We start from the raw sequence: 26,187 nt of genomic DNA on the forward strand, positions 1-26,187 counted from the left end.
TTCCTACTGCACAGAAATAAATGAGAAAAGAGCCTGGTGTCATGCACTAAAAATCATTGATTTCTAAACTGAAGTTGAGTGTGTCAGGCAAATCATGATATGAAGTACTCTTTGTCTAGGAAAGACTTTTCTTTCTTGTTGGTTTCGAGTCCAAGTTGAAGCCCCACCATATATTGTGCTCCCACCATATAGTCCCAGACTATGATTTGATAATAGGATGTGTTTGGTGGTGGTATTGTTTTGCACACATCTTGCCCTCCCAGCTCCCTGTTCCTGCTGTGAACCATCCCTTCAATCAGCCAGAACTTTTATTGTACTGCTGTGGACAGCTGGTCACAGGTTAAGTGGCACTGCCAGAACTACAGTGTGGTAACTGCAGTAAAGCTGCTGGATGCTTTGTGTCATCAACCACAGCCTGGGAATGCAGGCTGGAAGTGGGAGAAAGAGACCACAAGCACATAAAACTCTAAGCATAGACTGTGACAATGGGCACCACTCCACAGATGCAATTGAAGGACAAGTCTTCCTCAAACCAGGCTGGATTATGCTTGTTTTGGACACAGTAATTGGTAATTTTAACCCTGGAAGTCAAAGTTTAGACAGAGCACAATTTAGATGACAACTTTTCAAAAGCAAGTTGTATTCCACTGGGCTTTTGTGCAAGGGCAGCTGAAGCACCTCTCACATTCAAAGGCTGATCCCTAGCAAATATCACATCCTTGCTTCAAAGCAGAGAGCTACTAGGAGCACTCTGAAGGCAGTATCACCAAGGATGTTCTTAATTTGACAGAGTAGTAAGATTTTTTCTTTAGGGATTGTTTGCAGGAACTGTAGACCTATTTTTAATACACATTTTTTCAAAATGTTTAAAGAGCTGTTACCCATGGTAGGGTTACTGTTACACAAGTTAGGGCTTGATTGTCCAGACCATGAGCTGCTCTGTATAAATTAACATGGGGTTTTTTTGCACAGTCATTCCATTATCACATGAGATAATGTGCTAAACTCTCTGTTAAACTCTTTATATTTCTTCATCAGCATCGCCATGCTCTCCTTTCCAACAAAAAGATTACATTTGTCTCTTTTCCCCGATTTCTTCATCTGCTCCTAGGCCATATGATTTATTGTACTCTTCCAAGGTCAGCAGAGGAAAACCTTGAACCAGAAGAAAAATAATTTTATTTTAACTAATTTAACTCAACAAAGATTCTGAAAAGTTCAGGCTTGATTAACAGAAGGAGCAGAAATGTGGCCCAGAGATGGGCAAAAATTACCCAGTTCTGACTGGGAGATATAATTAACTTTGTTAGTGGGGTAAATAAAGCTGATTCATTTTCAAGCTCTCAGTACTGAAACATGGGGAGCATGGTGCCCTTTTGTTGTCTTGGTAAGCTGTTGTCTAAGCTCAGCTGTGGTTTAACATCAGACTTAGAAACCTTAGCTAGCTCACCTAGAAAACATTTGTAGAGAGACTCCCTTATTGTGTCAGCAATGTGTAATAATTAATGGGGCACATGTCATTAGGTTAACATATCTTACAGAAACAGATGGCTGGGTCCTATAGCTGCTGTTTTTACATGTCATCTGCAGTTAAACAGTGTTTAAAAAACAAAAAAAAGGAATTCTGTAGTTTGTTACATAGTTAGATTTGTACAAATTTTTAAATTACAAAATCATGCATAATGTGAGCATGAGGCATTAGAAGACAAAATTCAAATAAACACACAGCATATTTAACATATTTCTGGTTTTGTATCCCTTCCTCCAGCTTCTCTCATCAGGAAGGGGTGATTCTAAGTCCTTGTACTTAAAATAAGTTAATAACTTTCTGTCTAGGAAATAAACAAATCAGTCACTTTGACAGTGCACATACTATATATTGTTGAACTCTTTTTGTTGTTTTCAAAACCCTTTTAAACAGAAGCATAATATTGCCTGTCTTTTAAAGTGTCCAGAACTTCGTGGCTGACATTAACTGTTGGTAATGTCTTTAGAAACTAGAGTCATAGAAGAGCCTAGCTAACTCTCATTAAGAGTTTTTAGCAAAGGAAGTACCACCCAGGGTTTTTCCCAATAAGAGATTTACTTATTAGTTGGAGTTCCTGCATGTATACTTCCCTGCTCTCATATCTAATGGGTATTTAACTACTCCATAGAAAGAAGAACAGTTTTGGTAGTAGGGATTGAGAGGGCCCTGTAACAGTGTCTGCTGTAAACTGATGCTAGGCAGTGGCAGGTGGAAGAAAGAAGTTCTGAGAGGGAATGCAACCTGTGTTTCCTGCATTCTGTGTGACTGTATCACTCACTGAGGTGTTGTGTGGGAGATGATGTTCCTCAGAGGATGTTCACCAAAACAAGACCAGGCACCTTATTAGATGTTTTGAATCATTCCCATAGCAACTTCTGTGTCTCAAATGCATATAGAGGGAGTTTAGCCTGGGATAGGTTTGTTTCCAACAGATGGATACAGCCTTGTTTCTTGCTCTGTGTTTTGTTTAAAGCACAGTCCAATAAATGTGTGGTGAGATGCATCAACTGCTGGATAAGTCCTTCACTGTAGGATAGATGGAAAGATTCCTATCTCATTCAGAATATAGCATAGATTTTAGATATTCAGCATTTAAAAAGAATGGTGGGCTTGGGTATTTTTTTAGCTCCCAAAGTAACATCAGTGTAAAAATGTCAACACCCCGTGAGTATTGTGCACCTAGAGAGATAAGATGCAGTGGTGTGGAAATTTTAGTCTTTAAATTTTAACCGTAGATCTAAAGATTTGTTAAGTCTCATAGTCCCTTCTGTGAATCTAGCTTGAGGTTTTTAAAGTTGATACATGGACACTTAAGTTTGTTGAGATTTTTAAATTAACTAGGGGGTTTTTTGTTATTTTTCTACATATATTTCACTGTAATACATTGTTTCTGTTGTTACCAATCACATTTCACATAAAGTGCTTCAGGCAGCACCTGAAGATATCCATACTATTTATAAAATGGAGAAAGAGAACACTTGGGTTTAAGAGCGAATAAACGGGATATGGTTTAATTCACCTGCGTTTGTGGTATTTGTTGCAGGAATGCTGCATTGCTGTACCTCTGTCTCAGATTGTATTTATTGAAGAGCAAGCAGCTGGGATAGGAAAGAGGTATGGTCATCCTCACTGTCTTTTTCAGATGGATCCTTTCACATGCGTGTTATGTGAGGTACCCAGTACTATAGATTAATTCATGGTATGTTCCTTTTGCAATCTTAAGTTCCCATACTGACAGTCACAAAGACCATTGAGGTCAAATGTGTAAGACAGTCATGTCTGATGTGATTTGTTAACTAACTGTCTTGTAATTGCTACTGATGATTTTAGAGGTCTTTTCTGACATAAACAATTCTCTGATTTTAAGTTTCTAAAGAGAGAAAACATTTTGGCTGGAGAAATATATACACAATTAACATCTGCTTGCAGCCTACAGTCAGATTGGCAAGGTAATATGGTGGAGGTATGCAGAAGAAATCAGTTCGTTCACTGATGCTGGAGAAGTAAGCAAAGAATATCAGTAGAATGAGATGGGAATGGAGGACTTGCTGTCATGTTGTGATAGCAGTCTGTTAATTTTCCTAAAATCATGGTCTCCCAAGGTTTGTTTTGGTAGTAGGTGTCCTTTTAGACTGTTATTTTCATGCATGTTGACTTTGAATGTTGGTTTTGGATAAGTTCACACACAGTGTTCACAAGTGACATGTAGAAGTGGGACAGGTTACACGTAACATTGAGACCTTTTGTTTTCCTGTGTCAAAGGCAGTGTATTTTAGCTTTTGACCTGCAATAACTAATGCTAAATTAAATGACAACTTGGCAATTTTTTTTTATCCTAACTAAAAGGTTTTTGAAAATTATTGCTTGAATTTTTAAAATTTGTTCATTTCTAAAGAATTGATGGCAGGTACATTTTAAATTTGTAAGATGTTTGTGCTTTAGAGGCTGTTGTAGTTTTTATGCAAGATCTACTTCATCAAAATATTTTTAATGTTGATGCATAAATATAAAGCATTCTTTGATGATCTTTAGCTCTTATGTGAGATAGTTAACAGAGATTTTGATGAAATGGTTAACTTTGATGTAGAAATAATTTATTTAAATATTACAGAAATCTCTTCCTTTTTCCTTTACCTTTTCCATAGTGCCAAAATAGTAGTTCATCTTCATCCTGCTTCTTCAAACAAAGAGCCTGGTCCATTCCAAAGCAGCAAATATTCCTACGTCAAGCTTTCTTTCAAAGAACATGGGCAGATTGAGGTAAGTCTTGTGCCATGGATGCCAGGCACAATCAGGTTTTTGGACATGCTTTTCTCCTCTTGCTGTGTTAGTGATAATTTTCCATGATCTTTCCATGTTTACTTTTGAGGTGGAGCTTTTTCAATACATCCTTTTGGGAGACAAACACTATGAGCCTCCCATGTTCTATACTTTCAATGAATACTGCAAATAGAGTCCCAAAAATGTCAAGAGGCATTGCTAGGCTAGTTCTTATTTTAGGGTGTTTGGTATAATCTTATACTTCCTTTGCTACTCTACTAAATTGAACACGGGATTTTCCAAAATGACATCTCTGAAATCTGTTAAATGTTTAACAGTAAAAGACATTTCTTTGTACCTGACCCTCTATTGAACAGAAATCATACAACTTATTCCTAATTATTTCTCTAATTTTATTGCTGAATGCCTTTTGTTGCCTCAGAAATTGTGTTCATTTTACACTGTATAATTTTTTTTAACCTACACCAAATCTCAAAGGCTTTGAGCATTCTAAGAAAAATGTAATATATTCTTAGAAGAAAGCTCATCCTAAAAACCTAAGAAATTGCAGTCTGTAAAGACATTTCACATTGGAAGATCCACATTTGACAAGTCTGAGAACTTTAACTTGGTACTGTGGAAAAAGCGGTACCTGTTCACTGCAGAAAATAAGATTTGCAGCTCAGATTAGTTAGAAATGTCTTGAAAATGCATGTGCTTGATCAGACTCACTTTCATTTCTTTGTGAGCAGTTTTCAGGTTATGATGATTGTGGGTTTATGCATAGTATAAATGTGTGTTTTTCACAGTCATAATCATATTTATTTTAATGTTGTATCTGAAAATCAAACTTACTCTGCTTACTGGTTGCCTAGCACATCAATTAAACTCCAGCCTTTCTTTATGACTTCAGAATGCTTTTCTGTGAACCTGAACAATGAAAAGGGTGGAATGGATTTTCTTTCTGGATATTGGTCAGTGGGACACAGTGTTAACTAATGCCACCTTCTGGTATTAGCAATAAACAAATGGGTGTAATTGATCTCTGTGGTTGTTTTCTATTGTTGAATTAGCAGATCAATAGCAATTAGGTTGCTCACCATTCCTTCCTTTAAAAACATGCCTTGAGTATACCTCAACATTTAATTAACATGGTTTGGGACATTTTGAATATCTGAAGAAATACTTTACATCAGAAGTACTTAGTGACTACATGGCTTCTCTTCTAATGTGAATGCTTTTGAAGACTGGACATTAAGAATTACCATATAATGAGTTGTGTAGGCGTTCTCGTGTTTTGTCTCCATACGTTGTGAAGTTTTTGTCATCACCAAGATGCTAAAAATACACAGAGGTACTCTGCACAGTTAATGACATGTCTGTTGTCACTGTTTAATGTTGGCAGTTCTACAGACGATTATCAGAAGAAATCACACACAGGAGATGGGAGAGCTTGCCCACTGGTCAGGCCATGCAAGTTAACAAGGATTCACAGGTATGTGCAGAGCCTCTGAGCAGGATCTGTGTGTAATCTCTTACTGCCACCCCCATATACCACATCCAGCATGTGACTCTAACCAACACCATGGGCAGGAATTCAGCTTTAGTGTGCCTGTTTTTTCACTGGCATAAGTTAGCTTTTCCTTCGCATTTTTCACCTAGATAGAACATGGTTGCCTCTCTTTCTTGAGTATGCTTAGATAATGGGATCCTTTTTTTTGTTTGCTTTAATTAAGACACACACAATTGTGCAAATACAATATTTATTTGTGTATACTTTTATTCAGCACGTGAGGTCCAATGATGATGGAAAATTTTTTGTCTTTATGTGATTCCTGGTTTAATTTTTGTGGCTGGAAGTCAAATATATAAAGTCATATATAACATATGACTTTTATATAACTCTTTGAAACAGATATAAGTTTGATTTAAATGTGTGTTCTAAAAGGACAGTTGTTAGGGGAATGTCATATGTTAGATAACTTTTATCTGCCTACATACTTCTAAGTTACTAAGTCTGATAAACATGTAGCTGTTATTTCTATATATTAATGTGCTGAATATATGAATATATAGTATTGTATGAGTACAATAGGATGATTAAAGATTGTTCAATATGAAATCATGTAGTTCCCTGTGGTAAATGTAGTGCCTATATGGACAGCTGCATTTGGAGTAATACATGAAGAATCTAATCAAAATGCCTTACCTCTACTTAAGTCATGGCAACTGTTTAACGCCAGTGCTAAACTTTGCAGTCAGAGATGAGAGGCCTGGCACTGCTGCCACTGAGGTACCAACCTTTCTAGAGCACATTTGGCATCTGGTAAAGATTCACAATCACCCACATTCTAATACCTCTGAGGAAGGTAAATTAGACTGTACTTAGCATTGTGTTTCTATGTTTCTGTTTCTTCAGGCTGGATTTCTTGAAGTAATACACTCAGGCATTTTCAGGCTCTAGTATGGATGTTCACATGGACTTGAGAGGCTAGAATTGAGATGAGCTGGAATACTTAGTCTGGATATTAAGCCATATTAATAGCTTCAAATATACTATCAATAGCATTACTTGTCTAGTACAGCAAATTCACACACGGTTCACATTTCTTATTTTTTAACAATGGTTTGAAAATTACTGTGAAGAAATGTATGAAATATTATATGAATGATATCTGCTGTTTGGGGGAATATTTCCAGTCCTCTAATTTTCACAGTGAGGCAAATGAAAAACTTAGCATTTCCTATTTTGATTCTTTCCTTGTTTTATTTTTTTTTCTAGGCAGGAAGAATAAGAGCTGTAGGAATTGTAGGTATTGAAAGGAAATTAGAAGAAAAAAGAAAAGAGACTGATAAAAACATTTCCGAGGTAGGTACTTTTGAAGTTTCAAGGTCAGCCATCTGTCTGAACAATTTACATTCATTCACACTTTCTTTTAGGGACAGCTGAGACTATTTACTGTTTTTGTTGAGAAGTCTGAATTAAGAGTGTATAGTGTGCAGTTATTTATTTCATTTAACTTGCTTACCAGTACATGTAAAGGTACTTCATTTAAACAATTCCTTTCAAGAAGATTGTTCTTTGAAACTAACAGTGTGTATTTACTAAACTACTTTTGGTTTCAATTAAAAATTGAATAGATATTAAGCAGATATGCTGATCCAAGTGTGTGCATATGACTGTGATGAAGCTAGATTTTCTTCTTATAGTCAAGTTTTTAAATGTTACATTTAGGCTTATAATTACAGTAAAATGGTTTGCAGTCCAGGCATTGACGAGATATTACAAGTATTTTCCAAAACACCTGGCCTAGATGGAGACCATTCTTTTCCATAGAACTAGCACAGTAGTTGAATTCCAGATATCAATACTGATGGACAGTGGAGGCATTTAATTTCTTCCTATATACCTAAGGAGCAATACCCTCAAAAATAGTCTGAGTTTGTCTTGGTAGTAGAGATTGTTACAAAAGTACTCATAAACTACATGCAGCAGATTTGTTCTTGTGGCAAAGCTTTATGGGTTTCAGTGTGCCACAAGAAAAAGGCGTTCCCTACTCTAATACTTATGAAAATTAAAGTGCCTTTGCAGGCCACGTGCTGTTTCAGATACTGGGAGCATTAAACTTTCTTGGTTTCTGTCTGTGAGGAATGTACTGAATGAAGTTTTGAGTGTAGTTCAAAAGGTATTGTGGTTACATGCGTGGGTATATCGTTCAAAAGGCATTGTCTGCATATTTTTTCCTTTAGTAGCTTTGCAGAGAGTAAAAGAAATCCATTTATACATGTTGTATGAGTAGAGGAAAACCATGACTTGTAAAATCCTGCCTTCCTCCAGCTTTAAATGTTATAAATGACTTAATTTAAAAAATGGTGCCCTGGCTTCCAGGAAAAGGCTTCCTGCATGTGCTGTTCAGTGCTGATAAGAATCCAGTTCTTTAGCCTTTTGTTTATCTGAGGAAGTTCCTGTTAGGTGTGTGCACATTCCCCTTTGTTTCCAGGCCTGCCCTGGGTGAGTCAGGCAGAGGAGGAGTTAGACACAGCATACTGTTTATTTAGCTAAATCAGGGGTTCTTTTGATGAATGTTGTTTTCATGCAGGTATAGAGATTAGAAATAAGCTGGGAAAAGCCCTGTCAGAAAACTTATTGTTGATATCATATACAAGTAGAGTAGCAGGACTTTGATTTACACTAGAGATTGGGAAATCTATTGTAAGTTACTCAGTTTGGCAGATTAGGCAGTAATAAGTATTCCAAATAGAATCTTTTGTTTTCTTAGTGGTAAATTATTGTTATACAGTGGCATATTTTCTTTTCTCCCTGCGGACCACCTAATTTTGGATATCTAATTTAGGTACCAAGTATTAGGGGACTAAACTTGTCCAGTCAGTGGAGAAGCACTGGCACTATCAGGAGGTGTAAAGCAAACCCTGTCTCTTTCTAGAGGCATCTCCTTTTGTTCTTTGCACCTTGAATCTCTGACCAATAAGCTTCTGCGTAAATGTATATGGGAACAGTGGGATCTTCCTTCCAAAACACTGCTAAAGTGTGTCTTTCTAGTGGGGGATTAGTAGGAGTAAGGCAAAAATGACGTAGGGGCAGTGACTAGAAGCTGTAGGCAAGATATCTCTCTGGCCATTTGGCAGTGTAACTGAACCTTCTTTACTTGTGGCTGGAGGGCTTTGGTGCTGCTGTCAGGCAAACTTGAGATGAAAAGGTTCAGGAATTTTTTTCATACCAGTTGTTCAAAAAAAGATTGTTTGAAAAGGTTGATTGTCTGGACATGTTGTCATGTATTTGAGACTAGTGAAGAGGCTGAATGAATGTGTGTTGATGAGGGCGGGAGACAAAAAAGTTGCTTTTTAATGTAGTTGCATTAATGGAGTTGCTAGCTCTCTTTTTTAAACTTTTTTTTAATGCTAGTTTATCATTACTAAAAGTTTGGAATTTCAGTATACTTTCAGCTGTTTTTAAAGTTTAATTTATTTAAGCCTAAAAACTCTTTGTGAATGGTTGTAGAGTTGTTGTATTTGAGACCATAGCATTTTATTGGGGTACTTAAATGAAGAGATGTTGCCACACATTTCAGAGGTTTTGTCCCTCAGATATCCTCTGTCTTGCTCATTTGAAATGAGTGTTTCTTACTAATTAAGTAACATTCACTGATTCAAGTAAAGTTTTCTTGTCAGGAGGAGTACATCTGTAGCTTTACAGTTGGCTTGCAGCTGGCCAGAAACAACAGATCTCCTTGAGAGAGGGTTAATTGTTGGAATAAAACAGCAACATTACCACCCAGAAACCTTCCCCCACCTTACACGGGTCATAATAAACTTGAACAGTTTAATCTTTTCTTGGACTCAGTATCTCATTGTCCTTTCTTATCACATGGACATCACAAATCATACTGAAATTCTGGTCATATACTGGAAAAGTATGTGATTGTTTGATTCTCTTCTTCGTTGTTTGTTGTTTATTTTAATTATAAGACATGCTGTAAAACAGCTGTATCAACAAATAAGGTGTGATATCTCATATTGTAGCATACTCATCCAAAGGGGTAGCAGCTCTTAGGAATAGCTTGGGTAGGTGGACAAAGGCATCTCCCTGTGTTCATAAAACTGAACACTGTAATTATACTGATCTGCATTGTCTGCTTTTCATTTCAGGCTTTTGAGGACCTTAGCAAACTAATGGAGAAGGTATGGATGAATGGCATGTGTACTTGGCCAAGTAGACTTGGGCTTGTTTTCTCAGTTTTAAGCATACTTTTTTCTCTTGCACTGGAAGTTGACTTATCTGTGTATGTTTCTTGATAGGCTAAGGAAATGGTGGAATTGTCCAAGTCAATAGCCAACAAGATTAAAGAAAAACAAGGTGACATCACTGAGGATGAGGTAAATTAATTTTGTTTTTAAATTCTACAAAAATGTTCCTATGAAAAGCAAAAAGCTATCTGTTGATATGTAATATAGTGTTAATAAAAACCCTTACTGATTGGTTTTGTTGCATTTAGTCCCTTATACTTGGTATAGAATTTACTTGCTTAGTGTTAATTTTTATTTTAACTCTTTTTAAAAGCAGTGATTTTACTGCTTTTATATAAATGTTTCTATTTTTTTACCTGTGCTGGTCAAAAACAAATGGTACAAAGTCTTGCCTTCTCTTTGCCTAGTAATTGACTTTATTGGTAGTAAACTGAGGGACTTATTCACCAAAACTGTGTTGTAGTAATAACATTTTTTAAAGATTTTTAAAAACCAGAATCACTCATTAGCTGATGTACTTTTAAATTTATTTGTTTGTTTGCTTGTTCAGACCATTAGGTTCAAGTCCTACCTACTGAGTATGGGTATAGCTAATCCAGTTACGAGGGAAACATACGGATCTGGTACACAGTACCACATGCAGCTGGCAAAGCAACTGGCTGGAATCCTGCAGACTCCCTTAGAGGTAAAGCACCACATCTTGCACCAGCATTTTCCGTGTCTTGCTGAATTTTGAAGTGTTTTGGCTGTAGTAGTCTACCTCTTTTTAAAGCAGATTTAGCAGCACAGCCTCCTATTCAAGGGGAGAAATATATATTGCCTTTTTGAATAAAAAAGTTTAGTATGATTTTTTTCTTTGGACTAATGGCATCAACTTCTGAGTTGCAAAATGTTGATGAGATTTAGAAAATTACTCAAGTGGTCTTTCTTGTATTTGAAGAGCCCTGTATTTATCCCTTACTGCAGAATATTTCTTTTTTTAAAGAAAGAGTGACATGACATTGACTGAAAATAAAAGTAATGAGTCTTTTTAAACTGCTTGAAATTTATATGTTTTGCAAATATAAGAGAGAATTGTTAAGTAGATTACCAGCCCACAGTAATATCTCTTGTTTTAATTTAATTTATTAAATATATAATTTATTTATTTAATATAAATACTTTATATTTAATAAAGTATTACAGATTACAGGTTTCTCACCAAAAAGTTAAATTGAATATTGCAACTTATAAGGCTATGTTATTCCTAAATAAAGCATATGTACTACAGTATTTTTGTGAAAGGTATGTGCTACCTATTGTGATCAGAATGGAAAACTGAGTTTTTCTGAAAAGCAAAAACAGTAAATTGATTGATAGATTTAATATGTTGAAATTCCTTGTTCCTGTGGTTTATTATCTGGTTTAAAATCGAAGTAATTCACAGTCCTTGGGTGTAGTGTCACTATTTTGCATTTTAAAATGATGAGTGAAAGGTACAACTTGCCCCTTTAGTTTTTTCCCATAAAGGCCCATCATTTAGCCCCTCTGTCTCACCTGTTTAATCCGCCACCTGCAAGCAGAGACTGAGTTTCCTGGGCTAATGCTGTTTCTCTCACCAGTCTTGTGCTCGTTACCACAGGAGCGAGGGGGGATCATGTCTCTGACAGAAGTGTACTGCCTGGTGAATCGTGCTCGAGGGCTAGAGGTGAGGCACTGCTCTGGGTCCCTGTGTTGTAACAGGACTTCAGTCGTAAGGAAATTAAAGGGTAAAAATGTTCCCTACCAATGGCTCATTCTACTTGTCTGCAACACAATGTGATCAGCTCTTTATTAAAATTAGAGGGGTTTTACCTTTCTCCTTCTCATTTTTTCTTTATAATATTTATGTGTCCTTTACAAGTAGTAATAATGTATGCTGCTTTTTATGATACCATGTAAAAGGGAAAATCCATACTTATCTGGAAACAAACTTAAAGGTCAGAGACTACTAAAGAATGGTGAATGTTCTGGGAATTTTTTTTAACAAAATAACAGCAATTCTTTCTGTAAACAAGGCAAGGAAGATTATTATAGAATACATAGTAAGGGAACAGAAAAGAGCATAGAAGCCAAGAAAATAGACTGCACAATAGAAAGGAAAAAGAATTAACAATAAGTGTAGCTTGGTGTACATTATAGCTTCAGCTACTAAAACTTTGTTTGTTTTGATGTTATACTATAAACCTGAAATGCAAGCTGTGAATAAATATGTTTTACTATTTTAATAGCTGCTGTCACCGGAAGATTTAGTAAATGCTTGTAAAATGCTGGAATCACTGAAATTACCACTAAGGTAAGAGCTTTACAGATTTATTTATAAAGCATGACACTCACAGGTCAGACCATTATGATTTCATTTTTACTTGAAATAGATTTTTTTGGTGGCTGTTGTGGATATTTTAACAAAATCATTCTTTGTTCAAAGAATGCTGCCATATGCACCAACATTCACTCTACATTAAAACATTAATTTTTAGCTAGGAGGATGTTCTTTTTTCACTTGGAATTTTTTCTCACTGGAAGAGAGTTTAACCAAGACCAGACATATGCTCTGCTCTTTTCTGTCTCTTCAGATTTTGCATATGCTGTTAAGCTTAAGTTCATCTTAGAGAGCTTGCTTGGGTTTGGGGAGATTTTTTCCCCTTTTGTAAAGTGGTTATAGATGTGGATGCATTAGAAACATGACCATCAGTGATGTGCACAAGGTTTTTAGTTACTTTGCCTCTCTTTTTTGATTTTAGGCTTCGGATATTTGATAGTGGTGTGATGGTGATTGAACTCCAGTCTCATAACGAAGAGGAAATGGTAGCTGCTGCTTTAGAGACAGTAAGCGTACTTCATTTCCTTCAGTGTTCTGACCATGCTAGAAAAATTTAAACACATTAGGTAAAAAACTTGAGGTATGGGATTTCCTCTTGAGGTTTCAAAATACAAAGCATTCCAGTTCGTATCTTCTAAGAGAAATATTTAAATAGCACTTCTGAACTTCAAAGTTCTGTGCAGGCAATAATCTTAGTCATTATTTTCTCTTTAAGGAATAAATCACTTTTCTATCTCTTTTCAAACTTCATTAACCTTCAGCCTTCCTCTAAATCTTTTGCACTGTAGGCTGAAATTCATGGCATTTATTGAGCACCTAATTTAACAGAAGTCTGAAGTGGACTTCAGACACAGTACTGCTTGAAGGCAACAGCTCTTAAATGTTGATATGTGTTTGGTTTGAGTTTATTTCATAGAAGAGTACATTGTATGTGTACCAAGTTTGCTGCTCTGAAGAGCACTCAGTAGGAGAGTAGTGTGTATAGAATTAAGCCAGGGAAAAAGATAGTATGAATTACTCAGTGTCATAAACCTTTGTGGTCTTGCTTTACAGTCCTGTTATCCCATTATTTGTTACATTTTCCCATGTCTTTCTGAGTGGAATGTAATTTTTTGATTTTCATACATTTGAGAAAAGGCCAATCCAGTGTATCCAAAGTTAAACATCAAGGTCAAAGAGGGGGCAGTCAAGAAAAAGTAGAGCTATCACAGACACTTCCTCACTTGACACAAGGTAGACTGCTCAGTGTGTTTTGCATGATTGTCACCTTACAGCTTTCGCTCATCAGAAAGACTTTTAGATAAGAGGAATAGATAAGATAAATGTTTACAGTCATTTAAAAGATTCCATTCAAAATCAACAACACTAAAATGCTTAAGTCTTTCAGTATACATTAATATTTTCAGTTTATTTTCTTAAATGTATAGAAAAATACCAAGACCATTTTAGTGCTTTTTTCTGATTACTTTTGGTTTCTAATGTTTTTTTTGTCTTCAATGAGAGTGCTTATGTCTTTGAAATGAAAGGAAAAGTCTTTCTTGATAACAAGGGAGGTCAACTGCAAAAATAGCAGGTGGTGGATTTATTAATAGGTGCCTTTTTTCTGTTATTTTCATAATATGAGACATTGGCTCCATAGAAGAATGGAAGGGAGAGGCTTCAACTGAGGAAAACTAGCCTGTATGGAAAAGGGAAGATGAGATCAGACTTGTGGCCAAAAGCACCCTTACTTCAACGTTACTGCACATTATGCATTAAGTTCTGAGGAGGAAAGGAAGCCATAGGGTTTCAGGCAGGAGAGAGATGTGGTTGTGAATGGCTGGTGAAGACAGGAAATGACACGGACATCAAAGGAATCCGACATCACCCTTGATGAGCGTAGTGGTTTGGGGAGGAAAGATAATTAATCACCCATTGTATAACTAACATCCATTGCTCAGATTTGATCTCTTAGCCTCCAAAAATCTCATGTTAGGACTGATTTAATCTGAGTTTTTGTAGAAGGACTACTGCTGAGTATGATGCAGAATAGACCCCTCCCCACCCAGTTATGTGGGAAGCAGGAAATGGCAACTACATCCGGATTTACAACTTTGCTTGAATCTAAAGCAATGGAGAAATGGAAGGATTATTAATTTTTAGGCAATAAAACATGCATATCTGGGGAATTCAATGCAACAATAAGTCTAGACTTCATATGTAGTTTTTATCTAGTATTTTATCTAGTACACATGTCCAACGTGTGTGAGAAGGTTTCATTTTATTAAGTAGCATGGTTGAGACAAAAGGGCCAAAGGTTTGAGACCCAAGAGTGAACCTGTCTTTTGTGTCAGCTGAATGTGATGGTGGCTTTTAGTTACTCCTCTAGTATGCCATAATATGAAGTACTAAGGTCTGGGGATTTTCCTGTAGGCAGTGGGTGTATTTTAAATGCCATAAAACTCAAATTCTTCTCTTCCACCTGAGATGACATATTTCTACATTGATGAGCTGCCCTGAACAGGTCTTTTATTTCCTCCTTTAGGCTTCAGTGTTTGCAGAATCACTTAGAATAGTTCTGCTATGTAAATACTCATGGAGACTGTGTTATGCTGTCTGAGCTATTCTAATTTTTCAGTTCATTTGGTTCCAAGGCATCTTTAAAAAAAAAATCCAAAGGAATGTGCACCATATGATTTTTTACAGATTTAACTCTTTTCTCTCTTGCTTTTTTGTACTTAGCAATTTTCCCAGGACACAGATGTTTTTAAGGGGAAATACTCATAATTAGTTGTACTTTTAAAAAAGCAAACAAATTAATTCTCTTCTCAAGGGATTTGCTACCAATTTATCACATCACAAGGCTAGACCTGATTCAGTAGCTGAGAGAACTTCGTTGTTCTTCTAATGCCATAGTTTGCTTATTTGTGTATTTGGTCTTTGATAGGTATCTGAAAAGGGTTCTCTCACAGCTGATGAGTTTGCTAAGCTGGTGGGGATGTCTGTTCTCTTAGCCAAAGAAAGGTAAGTAATAATTGTTGTGTTTAATACTTTAGTTATCATGTTGTCCTCAAGTAATACAGGACATCTTCTTTTGCTTTCTCTAGGCTGCTTCTTGCTGAAAAGATGGGCCATCTTTGCAGAGATGATTCAGTGGAAGGCTTGAGATTCTACCCAAATTTATTTCTGACACAAAGCTAATACCATTTGTATACAATTTGTTATGTAATAATAGAACAAGAGAGCAGAATCCTTCCAAGAACTGACTTTAAAATTCTTATTTCGTTAGTCAACTGCAAGAGACATGAACATTGCAATGCTTTTACAGTTCTCAGGTATTTCAAGTGCTGAATCGTCTTACATGGAACTGAAAGGAAATAGAAATCACAAAGTGAGAAGCATGTTTATTGTCTCAAGACAACTCACTCATTTTTCAAGTTTTATTTGATGTGCTGTGTAGTTTCTCATTTCAAGAGAAGATTCCACACCAGGTCAAGTGGAGAGAATTTCGCTGTAGAGTGCTGTGAGGATCAGCACCCAGAAGGCAACTTACTGCATACTCCAATTCCAGTTTGCTTATGTCTGCATCCACAAAGCAGACAGATGTATCCACAGAGATAAGAAACAGGACTTTGGTGTGTACTGAGGTATAAGGAACAAACCAGTGTAGAATAACCCCTTCTGCCAGAAGTGATGAACAGTTTTCTAAGGGAGGATCAATCTTGGGGTTCTAGAATTTGAGGCAGAAAGAACCTGCTGCAAGAGAGGTTATTGTACGTCAGGCGAATCTAGAAATTACCGTGTTTATTTTGTCGTGTCTTACACTAATGTCTCAGATAGAAGCATTGTTAGCACAGACTTCCTCCCTTCTCTTTCCTTGCCATCTTCCTTCCTGTCCATTCATGTTGCACTTTGGGTGCCCTTTCTCTGTCCTCTCTGTAGCAGAGTGGAGCAGCCTCCTGTCACTTTACCAGACTCTATGCTTCAATGTGCTTGTATTTATCTTGTACTTCTAACAAAAGATCATTTGTTTGTTTTATCAGCCTATTACCTGTTTTGGGGAAACAGTTCATTTGCTTACCTCTCATATGTGAAAATTAATATGCTTCCTATATTGAAGGGAGGAAGAAGACTATCACCCTGTGTTTAATAACCACAAGGTATCATTGTTTGGTATTCTTCACCCTGTGTTCACACTGAATGCAATATAATAGCCTCGGTTTTCATAACTCCAGTGGAGTTGCTACACTACTTGAAGATCTGTCATGATAGTAACAGTTAAGTGGATGTTTATGATCCACATTACCTGAATTTTTGGCATTTTGAAGTGACTATTTTTAATAAATAAAGTTAATTTAAGGTATGGGCAAGGACATCATACAGGTAACTGCATTGTGATGGCCAGATCAGCTTTACAAGAAAGGACAAAAAGGCTTTTAATATGAGCCTGAAGATACTTTCAGAACTATTTCAGTATTACCATAGCATGAGTTAAGACATGAGTGAAGAACCTGTTAATAGTTCAGTGCAGAGATTCCTACAGTGATCGTGCCTGTGGCTTGCAGGATGTCCTTTATATCCAGGAATTGCATCCGCTTACTCTTGTCACATGCAGACTTTCATGCAGTGCTTTCTTTAAGGCAGCTTTCCTCTGCTCCATGAGGGTGCTGAAACTTATGTCTTTGACATGGTTGAAGGGAACCAGTTCCACACTGTTATTACTGTGCTAGTCACCTGGTGTCATCTCTTCAGGAGCCTTACAGCTTGCTGCTTTCCTTCATCCTCCCCACAACCCAAAGGAGAGATCCATGCCAAGTACACTGAGCACCACATATCTAAGGAGGGATAGAAAAGTGAGAAATTTAGAAGCAAAAGGCTTTGTTGTTAACACCTGTCTTTTTGCCCAATAAAAACCTGTCATTGAAGGCCAGTGGTTTGTGGGCCTGAACCTCTCCCCACAAGGGGGCATGTCGTGTGCAGGAAGGACAAAACCTGAGAGGAAATGCCAAGTGTAAACTGCCAGCTTCCATTCCTCCAACCCTAAGTGTTTCATTATCTTACTTAAGCAATAATAATACAGCCTATTTAGAATAATGGTACCTTCTCAAGCTTTTCTTTTCCAAGATTTTTCCTTGACTTTGTTTTTCCTCCAGACAAAAAGGCTATAGGGTAAATTGTATTGCTGGTTTAGAATTTAAACAGACACATGAGAAAATGGCTGCTAGAAAGTAAGAAAAATTAAAACATTTTCTTAAATACATTGTTCTGTTGAGTTTTTTTTCTAAATGTTTTAAATGCTTTTGAATGCTTTACACATTAAAGTCTTGTGGTTCCATGGGGCAGGTTTTTGAAGCACATCATAATTTTACTGTCTCACTTTGTAACTAAAAGGGTACAATATAGTTCTGATTTAATGGGCAGAATTAAATGTAATTAGAATTACATTTAAGGCCTTGCTTGTGTTGCTGAGTAGCCTGTTACCCATGCCAGCCAGAACAGTCAAACTGTAGGTGTCTGCACAAGCACTGCTTTCATAGTAGTTTAATACAGAAGGTACGTATAAAACTTTGCCTGTTTTGATTATTCTTATGACATTTGTATCACAATATATGACCATTTTTCCAGGGCTGCCTACACAAATAATACTTGTCTTTTTATGGAGCAGTCTTAAATGATGATTATGTTTTTCATTTGAAAACATGGGCCTTTTTATACCTCGGACAGGAAAACACTCCTCAGGAATCTGTACATCTTTTCCGTTTCTCCTTTGCCTTTGTTTTCAGGAAAATTACATTCAGCCCGTGGAAACATGGATCTAATCTGGACCATATTTCTGAAAAGCACATTATTTTTCTTCTGAAAAGTATATGTGGACGTGCATTTGGAAGTCCTGAGAAGTGTATCTTTTATGATCATTAGTGGGTGCATATTGATTAGCTAAACTCTTTGATGCTCAGTTCTTCTAACAGGACTTCCATGGTTTGTCCAAAGAGCCTGACTGTGCTTCCAAAATTAGTGCAAATATTGTCCCTGAATTCATGAGTGCAGTAGTGGAAGATAGCAGGAGTCTGTTGCCAGCAGTGGAGGTTCCTGCTTCCTGAAGCCTGTGAGGCACTCATTTGCAACTGGACAGGTCTTTGAAAATACTTACTGAAAAGGCAGTTCAAAACTATTTGTGGATTTGATAAGAAATAATTTTTTTCTCTAGGAGGAACTCCCTCACCAATGTATTTTCTGTTGAGTTCGACTGACAAATCTGACAATTATGTTTCTTCTATTCTAGCAGTTCCCATTTCATCCTAACTCAGCCCTTCAGGCATTCATGTGAAATGCAAGACCCTATAGTTCCAAGTCACCTGCTGGGAGGACTTCAACTAACATTTTGTTCTCCAAAGAATGAGATACAAGTATTCATGCTGAGAGAATATTCTAGACACGTCTCTTGGTAACATTTGTCTGTATTTTAAAGATCTATTTAAATACTTTTATTGGAGCAGAAGTCCCAGTATCTGTCCTGCCAGATAGTTGTCCTGTCCAGCAGGCTTGAGAGTAATTTTTCTTTGTGGTTTAGAATTAAGGTATTATTAAAAAAAAAACAAAACAAAAAAAACCAACAACAACAAAAAAAACACCCCACAAAAAAAACACCAAACAACAACAACAAAAAACCACAAAACAAAAAAAAAAACACCTCAAACCAAAAACACATCAAAACAAAAATTCCAGGAGTGACTGAGACATCTTAAGTTTCAGAAAACCCCACAGCCTGCTAGTTAGCACACGTTCATGGAGAGGCAAGCCTCACAGAAACCACACTGCTTCATATCCCTGCTCCATACCAAATACCAGGTAGGAGCTGGGGTGTCCTGCTTTTCCACTGGACTCCAAATGCTGTGACTTCAAGTTTTCTGCTGATGAAAGGGCACAATAAACCCTGCTCTGCCATGCTCACAGCAGAGTTGGACAGCAAGTTCAAGGTTCAGGGCTGGTACTGACAGAATAGTCAACGTGAATCTAGTCCTGCTCTGACCACAAAGCGCAGACTACGCTTTTTGCATTGAAATACAATTCCAAGTACTTTACATACTTGTATTATTATCAGTATTATCTCAGGAAGTTGTAAAGGTGGGGACAGGTCTAACCTAAAGGCTGTTTCACTGTATGTTTCAGGCCAAAGGTCAACTCAGTGCTCCTGTGTCACTTGCTTCATACATGCAGAACACAGGAGATATTCTGTGTGAAGCACTCTCTTTTTACCAAGAACAGGAAAAGCCAGCCCAGTTGCACAGAATACACTTGTGTCTGTTGCTGGTATGGCATTTTTACTGTGGCTGTTTAGTGGCTCACATCATGTAGGTAGAATTCTTTCTAAACGTTGCCTAAATGTAACAGTATTGGACATGGGATATGAGAAACATCTGCTGTTTCAGCCAGGCTCAGCAGTTGTGTGTGTGTGGCATAATTCCCCCGAGTTTCACTTAGCATTGGACGGAGAATTTGAGGTGTGTCCTTAAATTACAAAGATCTGGCTTGATCCACTCATTACATGAGAATGGCAAAACTCCCACTGACTTCAAACCCGGGCTTTGTCGTGATTATCAAATGTTGACTAGCTAGCAGCTCTGGAAATCGGTGTATTGGGTATGGTTGAGCTCTGGCTGGGAGAAGGAAGAGCTTAAAACACATTCTGGAATAACAAAATGTTTTGGTCTTCTCAGTGGAAGTATCAAACTAGGCACAACTGTTTGCAAAGTGACTGTTTCTGATCTTGCTGCATTCTTACTGTTTTATCCACAGTGTTTTGAGAAAGTCTGAGATTAGGATAATTTTTTTTTTTCCCACCAGGACTCTTATAAATAAGTTACAAGGCCAGAAGAGACTAATGATAATCTCACTTGACCTCTTGGGTAACAGAAACTGTAGGACTTCCCTTGTTTAATAATTTGTGTTTGAGGTAGAGCTCCTCTTTAGGAACAACAAGAGATTGCATGTTCTGGGAAATTCCACTGCAGTCCTTGGCAGATTATTCCAGTGACTATCACCTGTTGGAAAAATTATTTTGCTGTACACAATCAGAATGTGTTTAGCTTTGTCTTCTAGCTGCTAGAGACAAATAAATGCTTTATGAAGCATGAGTTCCTGTCATGACTGGTCTCCTGGAATATAACAGTTTTTTAAACATTGATCATTTGGAGTCTTTTTGCCCACCTTGTTGTTCTTTTTATTGCTCTTCCAAAGGCTTTCCATTGTTACCTAATAGTCCCCATAAATTGTGAACACCAGCACTGGGCCAAGGAAAGCTACAGTAAAAGTGTTAATTGCAGAGGTAATTTGTTGCCCCAGTTTTTACACCCCCAGCCATGCCCACAGAAGGCATTCCTGTGCTATCAAACACGTGCTTGAACCTGTGCTCGTGCTCAGTTCACTCCCCATGCACGTAGCTCACACTTGTCAAAGTAAGGTGACAAAGGTGACACCGTTCTCTGCTCCAAACCTGTGGGCAGCAGCAGCACAACTTCCTGGATGTGACAGCTCTGATCTCCAGAGCTTTGTGAAGTAATGACTCCCCAGGAGGGAGCCGCGCATCCTACAAAGTTCTACAGTCCTGGTTCCTCCATGTGTCATTTTATGGGAACTATATTAAAACAGGTATTGTTGGCTAAAGCCCAGCTTACTCAGAGATTGGTAAATTCTGAAGACAAGTCACTATCACTGCACATTCTCCCAGTCTGTGTGTTATCTGAAAAATTGAGCAGTGATGATGTTATATACTCTTTTAGGTCTCTGAAAATTTTTTAAATTGCTAAAGACTAATCTGTGTTTAAATCTTTAGGTTAATACGTCCTCCATGAAAATTAGACATTAAAAGGACATTTGAAATCACTTAGTCAACATCTAATCCTTTTAAAGCATAATGTGCTAATTCTACACAAGCATCCTTCATGGAAATATCAAGTCTTACCAACCCAAATATTCTATGGAAATGTTACATATTATTACATTATAAAATTAGTTCCTTTACTCACCAAACTTGCACATTTATCTAAAATACATTTTCCATTAAAGTTGGTCAAGTGGTATTGGTCATGCTGCTCTCCCTTTTATTATCAGCTTCTCCATCCCTGTTTCTGGAATCAGGGCTGTTCTCTCTTTACAAACCAACCAAATCAATGAAAATCCACACATGACAATTCATTCAGTCATCTGAAACCTCCACAGCATCTCCAGACCAACTGATTGGGAAAGTAATATTAAAAACTGTTGTATGAACGCTTATCCAGAGCTGCTTATTTTGAGTTCTTTAACTGGAGCTGCTCTAATTTTAAATTCTTAGGCTTGCATTGGTACAGAAAGTGTTTTATTACCAATCTGGAACATGGCTTTATTGTCTGTTTTTCACCCCAAAACAGAACAGAAATATTTATTGAATATCAGTGTTTATTTTGCATTCTACTTGATTAGTCAATTTTTTCACATAGCAGTAGAATAGCAACAATTCTTTTGTTTCAAATTTATATTAAAATTAGACAAATCTTTGTCACTCAGCATTGTTGACTGCAGATCTCATCTTCTTTTACATTCTTTACCAGCTTTATGTTTCAGATTTTGCATTTCTGACAATTTTAGCACTTTTTTCCTACTTATTTTTATTAGTTTACATTAGTTTGGTCATTAAATTGTTCATATTCTTGTCAGCTCTCCAACCAAGACTACAGTGCAACCTCTTTTTTTTTTTTAGAAATTTTCTTGAACAATGCAGAGATATAATTTTCAAAAGGACATGTTTCAGTTTCTCACTCTTTCCAGCTTTCTGAGTTTTTCCCCTAAACCACCAAATATTTGTATTTATATTACCATTTTGGCCCTTACCTTGATTCTCTGTGACAGATGACTCTCTTGTACCCCAGCCAACACTGCTTTGGGGGTTTCACAATTAAATCTCCTTTACCAGTGTGGATGAGGGCAAACAGATTTCTCTGGCTTGTCTGCTTATTATTACTGCTCCCCTTAGGAAGTGTGAGGTCAATTTAATATCAGCAAGAGAAGGCTTTTAGCATATTTTGCACAGATAGAAATCACATACAATGTCACATCTCTCCCCACTACACAGAGCAGAGAGGGAATTTAGTAGCCAGCCATTCTGTTTTCACACCTGGTGGTCTCTGGACAATATGTGCTACTACACAATCTTGTTTTTATGCCAACATAAGAAAAAGACATTTTCTTCCCAGCCCAACTGTGCCGGCAGTGGGGACAGAGCCAGAAACCAACATGCCACCTTATGCCCACTGAAAACTACCAACACAGCCAATCTGGTGATTGTGCCCTTCATGTAAGTACCCTTAATCTGGTTTGGGTAAAATCAAGCAGACTGGTTTCAGCTCCTGCTGCAGTCAAGGTGGCTGCTCTGGCCTGGCTAAGCAGAGGCAGCTGCTCACAGCCTCTATCACCACCCATCACCACACGTGCAAGTGATTTCTGCTCAGCTGCCAGCAGCTGGAGAACACATAATCCCATTTTTACAGGCCATGAATCTTTTTCCTGTTAGACCTTCCTGCCATGGCTGCCTTCAACATTTCAGCCACACGGGCTGCCTCAGCCCAGCAGCTACCTGGGATCTGTGCGCAGGTGGATCCGTCTGCATTCCCCACTGGCTTATCACGCCGGCAGCTGGTGCTAGAGATCAGCAATTAAAGGTTACTCTCTCTTTGTATCCTTCAGTGTCCAACTTAATTTAGATCTCAACGTTTTGGTTGTGGGCTAAATGGGCACTCGCCTGCTCCCTTGTTCTCCCATCCCTTCTGTTATTAGTTTCTTGCTTTCCAGGGAGACCAACTTTAATGGCAAGGATTTTATCCACCGCTAGCCAGATGCCTCAGAGACCAGCTCCGTTGAAGTACTTTAATGAAAAATATGTTCCTGATGAAATTTGGATGGCATGTTAACAAAGACAGATCTTAGTGCTCAGCATCACAGCAGGTGTATTATGTGCAAACATAATCCACTGTGCTTCAAAGGGTTTAATAAAGTAGCCTGTGTGTTTATCCTGTGCTCATCCTCCTGTTATCTGGGGTCTGTACAATTTCCACCATACAATCATAGGGGTGACTTGTGATTTCTAATCACCATTTTTTGGACTCTGTTCCCTTTTGGAAGTGTTGACACAAAGGCGATATGGGTCTGAGAGAAGGCACTGAGGGGGAGTGCAGTGAGCTGAGCTGCTGTCTTGGCTTTGTTTCTGACTTTACAGTTTGAGCATAATGTCAGCAAATCCGTTTAGAAAAAAAATAAGGCCAAGCCTTTTTCATCAGCATAGGGAAACAAAAGATCAAAGATCACTCGTAACTCATAAAATACGGCAAGGCCATTGGATCAAAGGCACTATAATAAGTGCAAAATACTGTGATACAAGTAAAACATCTTGCCATGTGTTCCAGACTCTTTCCTGCTGCATGGATTTCTACTTTCTCCTCTGCATTACAACAGGAGAAAGAGATTTTTTTTCCTAGTGATTAAATCTTCAAAAGATTGTGCTCATAGTGGAAAAAAAGCCTGGCAATAGATCCACCAATGTAAGATTTTTCAGATGTTAAATACAGGCAGCAAGTGAGACTGGAGTTTCAGTCTTGGACTTGAGCAGACATTCACCTCACTCTTTTTCTTCTCTGAGCTTCTCCATCATCTGGATCCTACTCACAGTATTGTTTTCTTTATTACCATGTGTGATTTATTTCCTGTTTCATTCAAACCAGACCCAGTGCCACAATGCATTCACTTGTGCCAGCTGGTACCTTCCATGATCAGTGGGAAAGATGCTCCTGGCAAGACTGCACACCTCTGCACTTCGCATCTCTACAGTGGCACTGCCAGAAGCTGAATTCTTGCTGCCAGAGTCACACAGACCAGGACCAGACATGGACACAGGAAGCTCCTCAGCATTCAAAGGAAGCATTGCCCAATCTCACCACAAGAAATGTAACAGGTCACGTAAGCTGCAAGTGTCTGGTGAAAAAATGCAGCATCCTTCATTTATTAGACTGAATAGACACATGACTGTATCCATCAAACAAAATCTTAAGTACAATAAAAGACAAGCAAGTTAAAAAAACCCAATTGTACACACTTCTATTAAAGCAAACAAGGAGAATATTTAGCATTTGGATTGTTCAAAATAAAATGTTTAAAACCAGCCTAGAAAATCTTTATGACACACAAATAGTTCATTTTGCTGTCCAGAATACAGTCTGAGTTCCTCAGCAAGGGTTGTCTTGCTCTCCCAAAGGCTTTGTCAGTGCTCCAGATGGCAGTGTGGCTGTGAAGCATTAACCACTGCAGACCCCAGCTAGCATATGGAAAAGAGGTTTAGCAGCAGGCTGGTCAGAGACCAGCTACAGCAGTGGGCAATAAACCTAAGCAGCTGTTTGGTCTCAACACTCGGGGCAGAGATACCCATGTTGTGTGGAAATTGGATTTCCTCAGTCATATAGATGATACAAGCTAACTAGGAGGGACCTTTTAGTCTGTTTTTAATTCTGAACAACAAAAACTGACAATTCCTTTCTCTTGCGCCTTTATGTCATGCCCACACTTACCCTAAATGAATAAGGAAAAGCAGGAAAATTCATTACATGTAACACTGTCTGATGCAAATGCTCCATCAAATCCTTTCCTATCTTTGTGGGCATGTAGGTATCCACTGGTCTGCATTTAAATCACAGACTTCACGTCATGCAAATAAATTTAACAACAGTTTGAGATAAATTCATCTGTTGCATAAAAATGGATAGAAAGAGGTTTTCTTAAAGCAGTCTTTGCACAAGGATAGATTCATCATGTAACAACAGTCCCTGAACATTATCCATGAACACTGGACATGACAAATACCCACATATACGTGTCCCTCAGCTGCAGACGGGCACACTAAGGAGCTGCTGCTGCTCTTCGCTGTTCCCTGCTCTGTCTCCACTGCTGCAGGCTGACTCGCTGACTCTGGAGAGCGGCCTCCTGCCCGCCCTCCCTCTCTTTAAAGTCATCAACCAGCCCGGCTCCGACGTGCTGGCCCGTGCCTGGGCAGGCTGCCCTTACCGACGCCCAGCGGGAGGGGTGTGATTTTCACGGAGTATGCTGAGTTGGAAAATCCACAATGGTCCACAAGGATCATTGAGTCCAACTCCTGGCCCTGCACAGGGCTATCCCTAAGAGTCACACAATGTGCCTGACAGCATTGTCCAAATGCTCCTTGAACTCTATCAGGTTGGTGCTGTGACCACTTCCCTGGGGAGCTGTTCCTGTGCCCAAACACCCTCTGGACGAAGAACTTTTTCCTGACATCCTACCTAAACACCCCCCGACACAACCTCAGGCCATTCCCACCGGTCCTATCACTGGTCACCACAGAGAGGAGATCAGTGCCTGCCCCTCTGCATCCCATCCTGAGTAAGCTGTCACTGTCATGAGCTCTCTCCCCTCAGTCTCCTCCAGGCTGAACAGACCAAGTGCCGCTCCCCGCAGGGCTGCCACACAAACCGCACGCACCGTGAGGGGAGCTGCCGGGCTGCCCTGCCCCAGCGCCCTCACCGGGGCCGGCCGCCGGTCCGGCCCGGGGCGCACACGGGTCGGGCGCGCCCCTCACGGGGTGTCCCCTCCCGCAGGGCCGCCGCAGCCCGGCGGGCGGGCGTGTGAGGGCGGCGCGGCCGCGGCGGGGCAGGGCCGGGCCGGGCTGGGCTGGGCCGGGAGCGCCTCGCCGCCAGGGGCGCGGGCTGCCCTCGCTCGGCGCCCGCCGCCGCCCCGCGCCCGCTGACAGCCGCCCGCC

General features: G+C 38.7%; 1 protein-coding gene across 4 annotated transcripts in view; it reads left to right on the forward strand.

Annotated features, from left to right (window-relative positions):
* VPS36 (vacuolar protein sorting 36 homolog) overlaps nt 1-24,358 on the forward strand; it is a 26,763-nt gene extending 2,405 nt beyond the window's left edge. For 2 of the 4 annotated variants that reach the window (XM_064408890.1, XM_064408892.1), the window contains exons 3-14: nt 3,072-3,142; nt 4,174-4,288; nt 5,694-5,783; nt 7,071-7,157; nt 9,956-9,988; nt 10,106-10,183; nt 10,605-10,739; nt 11,676-11,741; nt 12,304-12,368; nt 12,817-12,901; nt 15,322-15,398; nt 18,661-20,509. In XM_064408890.1, the coding sequence (XP_064264960.1) occupies nt 3,072-3,142; nt 4,174-4,288; nt 5,694-5,783; nt 7,071-7,157; nt 9,956-9,988; nt 10,106-10,183; nt 10,605-10,739; nt 11,676-11,741; nt 12,304-12,368; nt 12,817-12,901; nt 15,322-15,398; nt 18,661-18,823 (1,065 nt within the window). In that variant the 3' untranslated portion in view covers nt 18,824-20,509. Of the gene's footprint in view, nt 1-3,071; nt 3,143-4,173; nt 4,289-5,693; nt 5,784-7,070; nt 7,158-9,955; nt 9,989-10,105; nt 10,184-10,604; nt 10,740-11,675; nt 11,742-12,303; nt 12,369-12,816; nt 12,902-15,321; nt 15,399-15,481; nt 17,633-18,660; nt 20,510-24,127 lie in introns of those variants that run through there. The other 2 variants (XR_010356244.1, XM_064408891.1) reach the window with 2 other exon arrangements.
* The last annotated feature ends 1,829 nt before the right edge of the window (nt 24,359-26,187 follow it).

Source organism: Passer domesticus, chromosome 2, assembly GCF_036417665.1.
Source record: "Passer domesticus isolate bPasDom1 chromosome 2, bPasDom1.hap1, whole genome shotgun sequence".
In the NCBI taxonomy this organism is placed as follows: Eukaryota; Metazoa; Chordata; class Aves; order Passeriformes; family Passeridae; genus Passer; species Passer domesticus.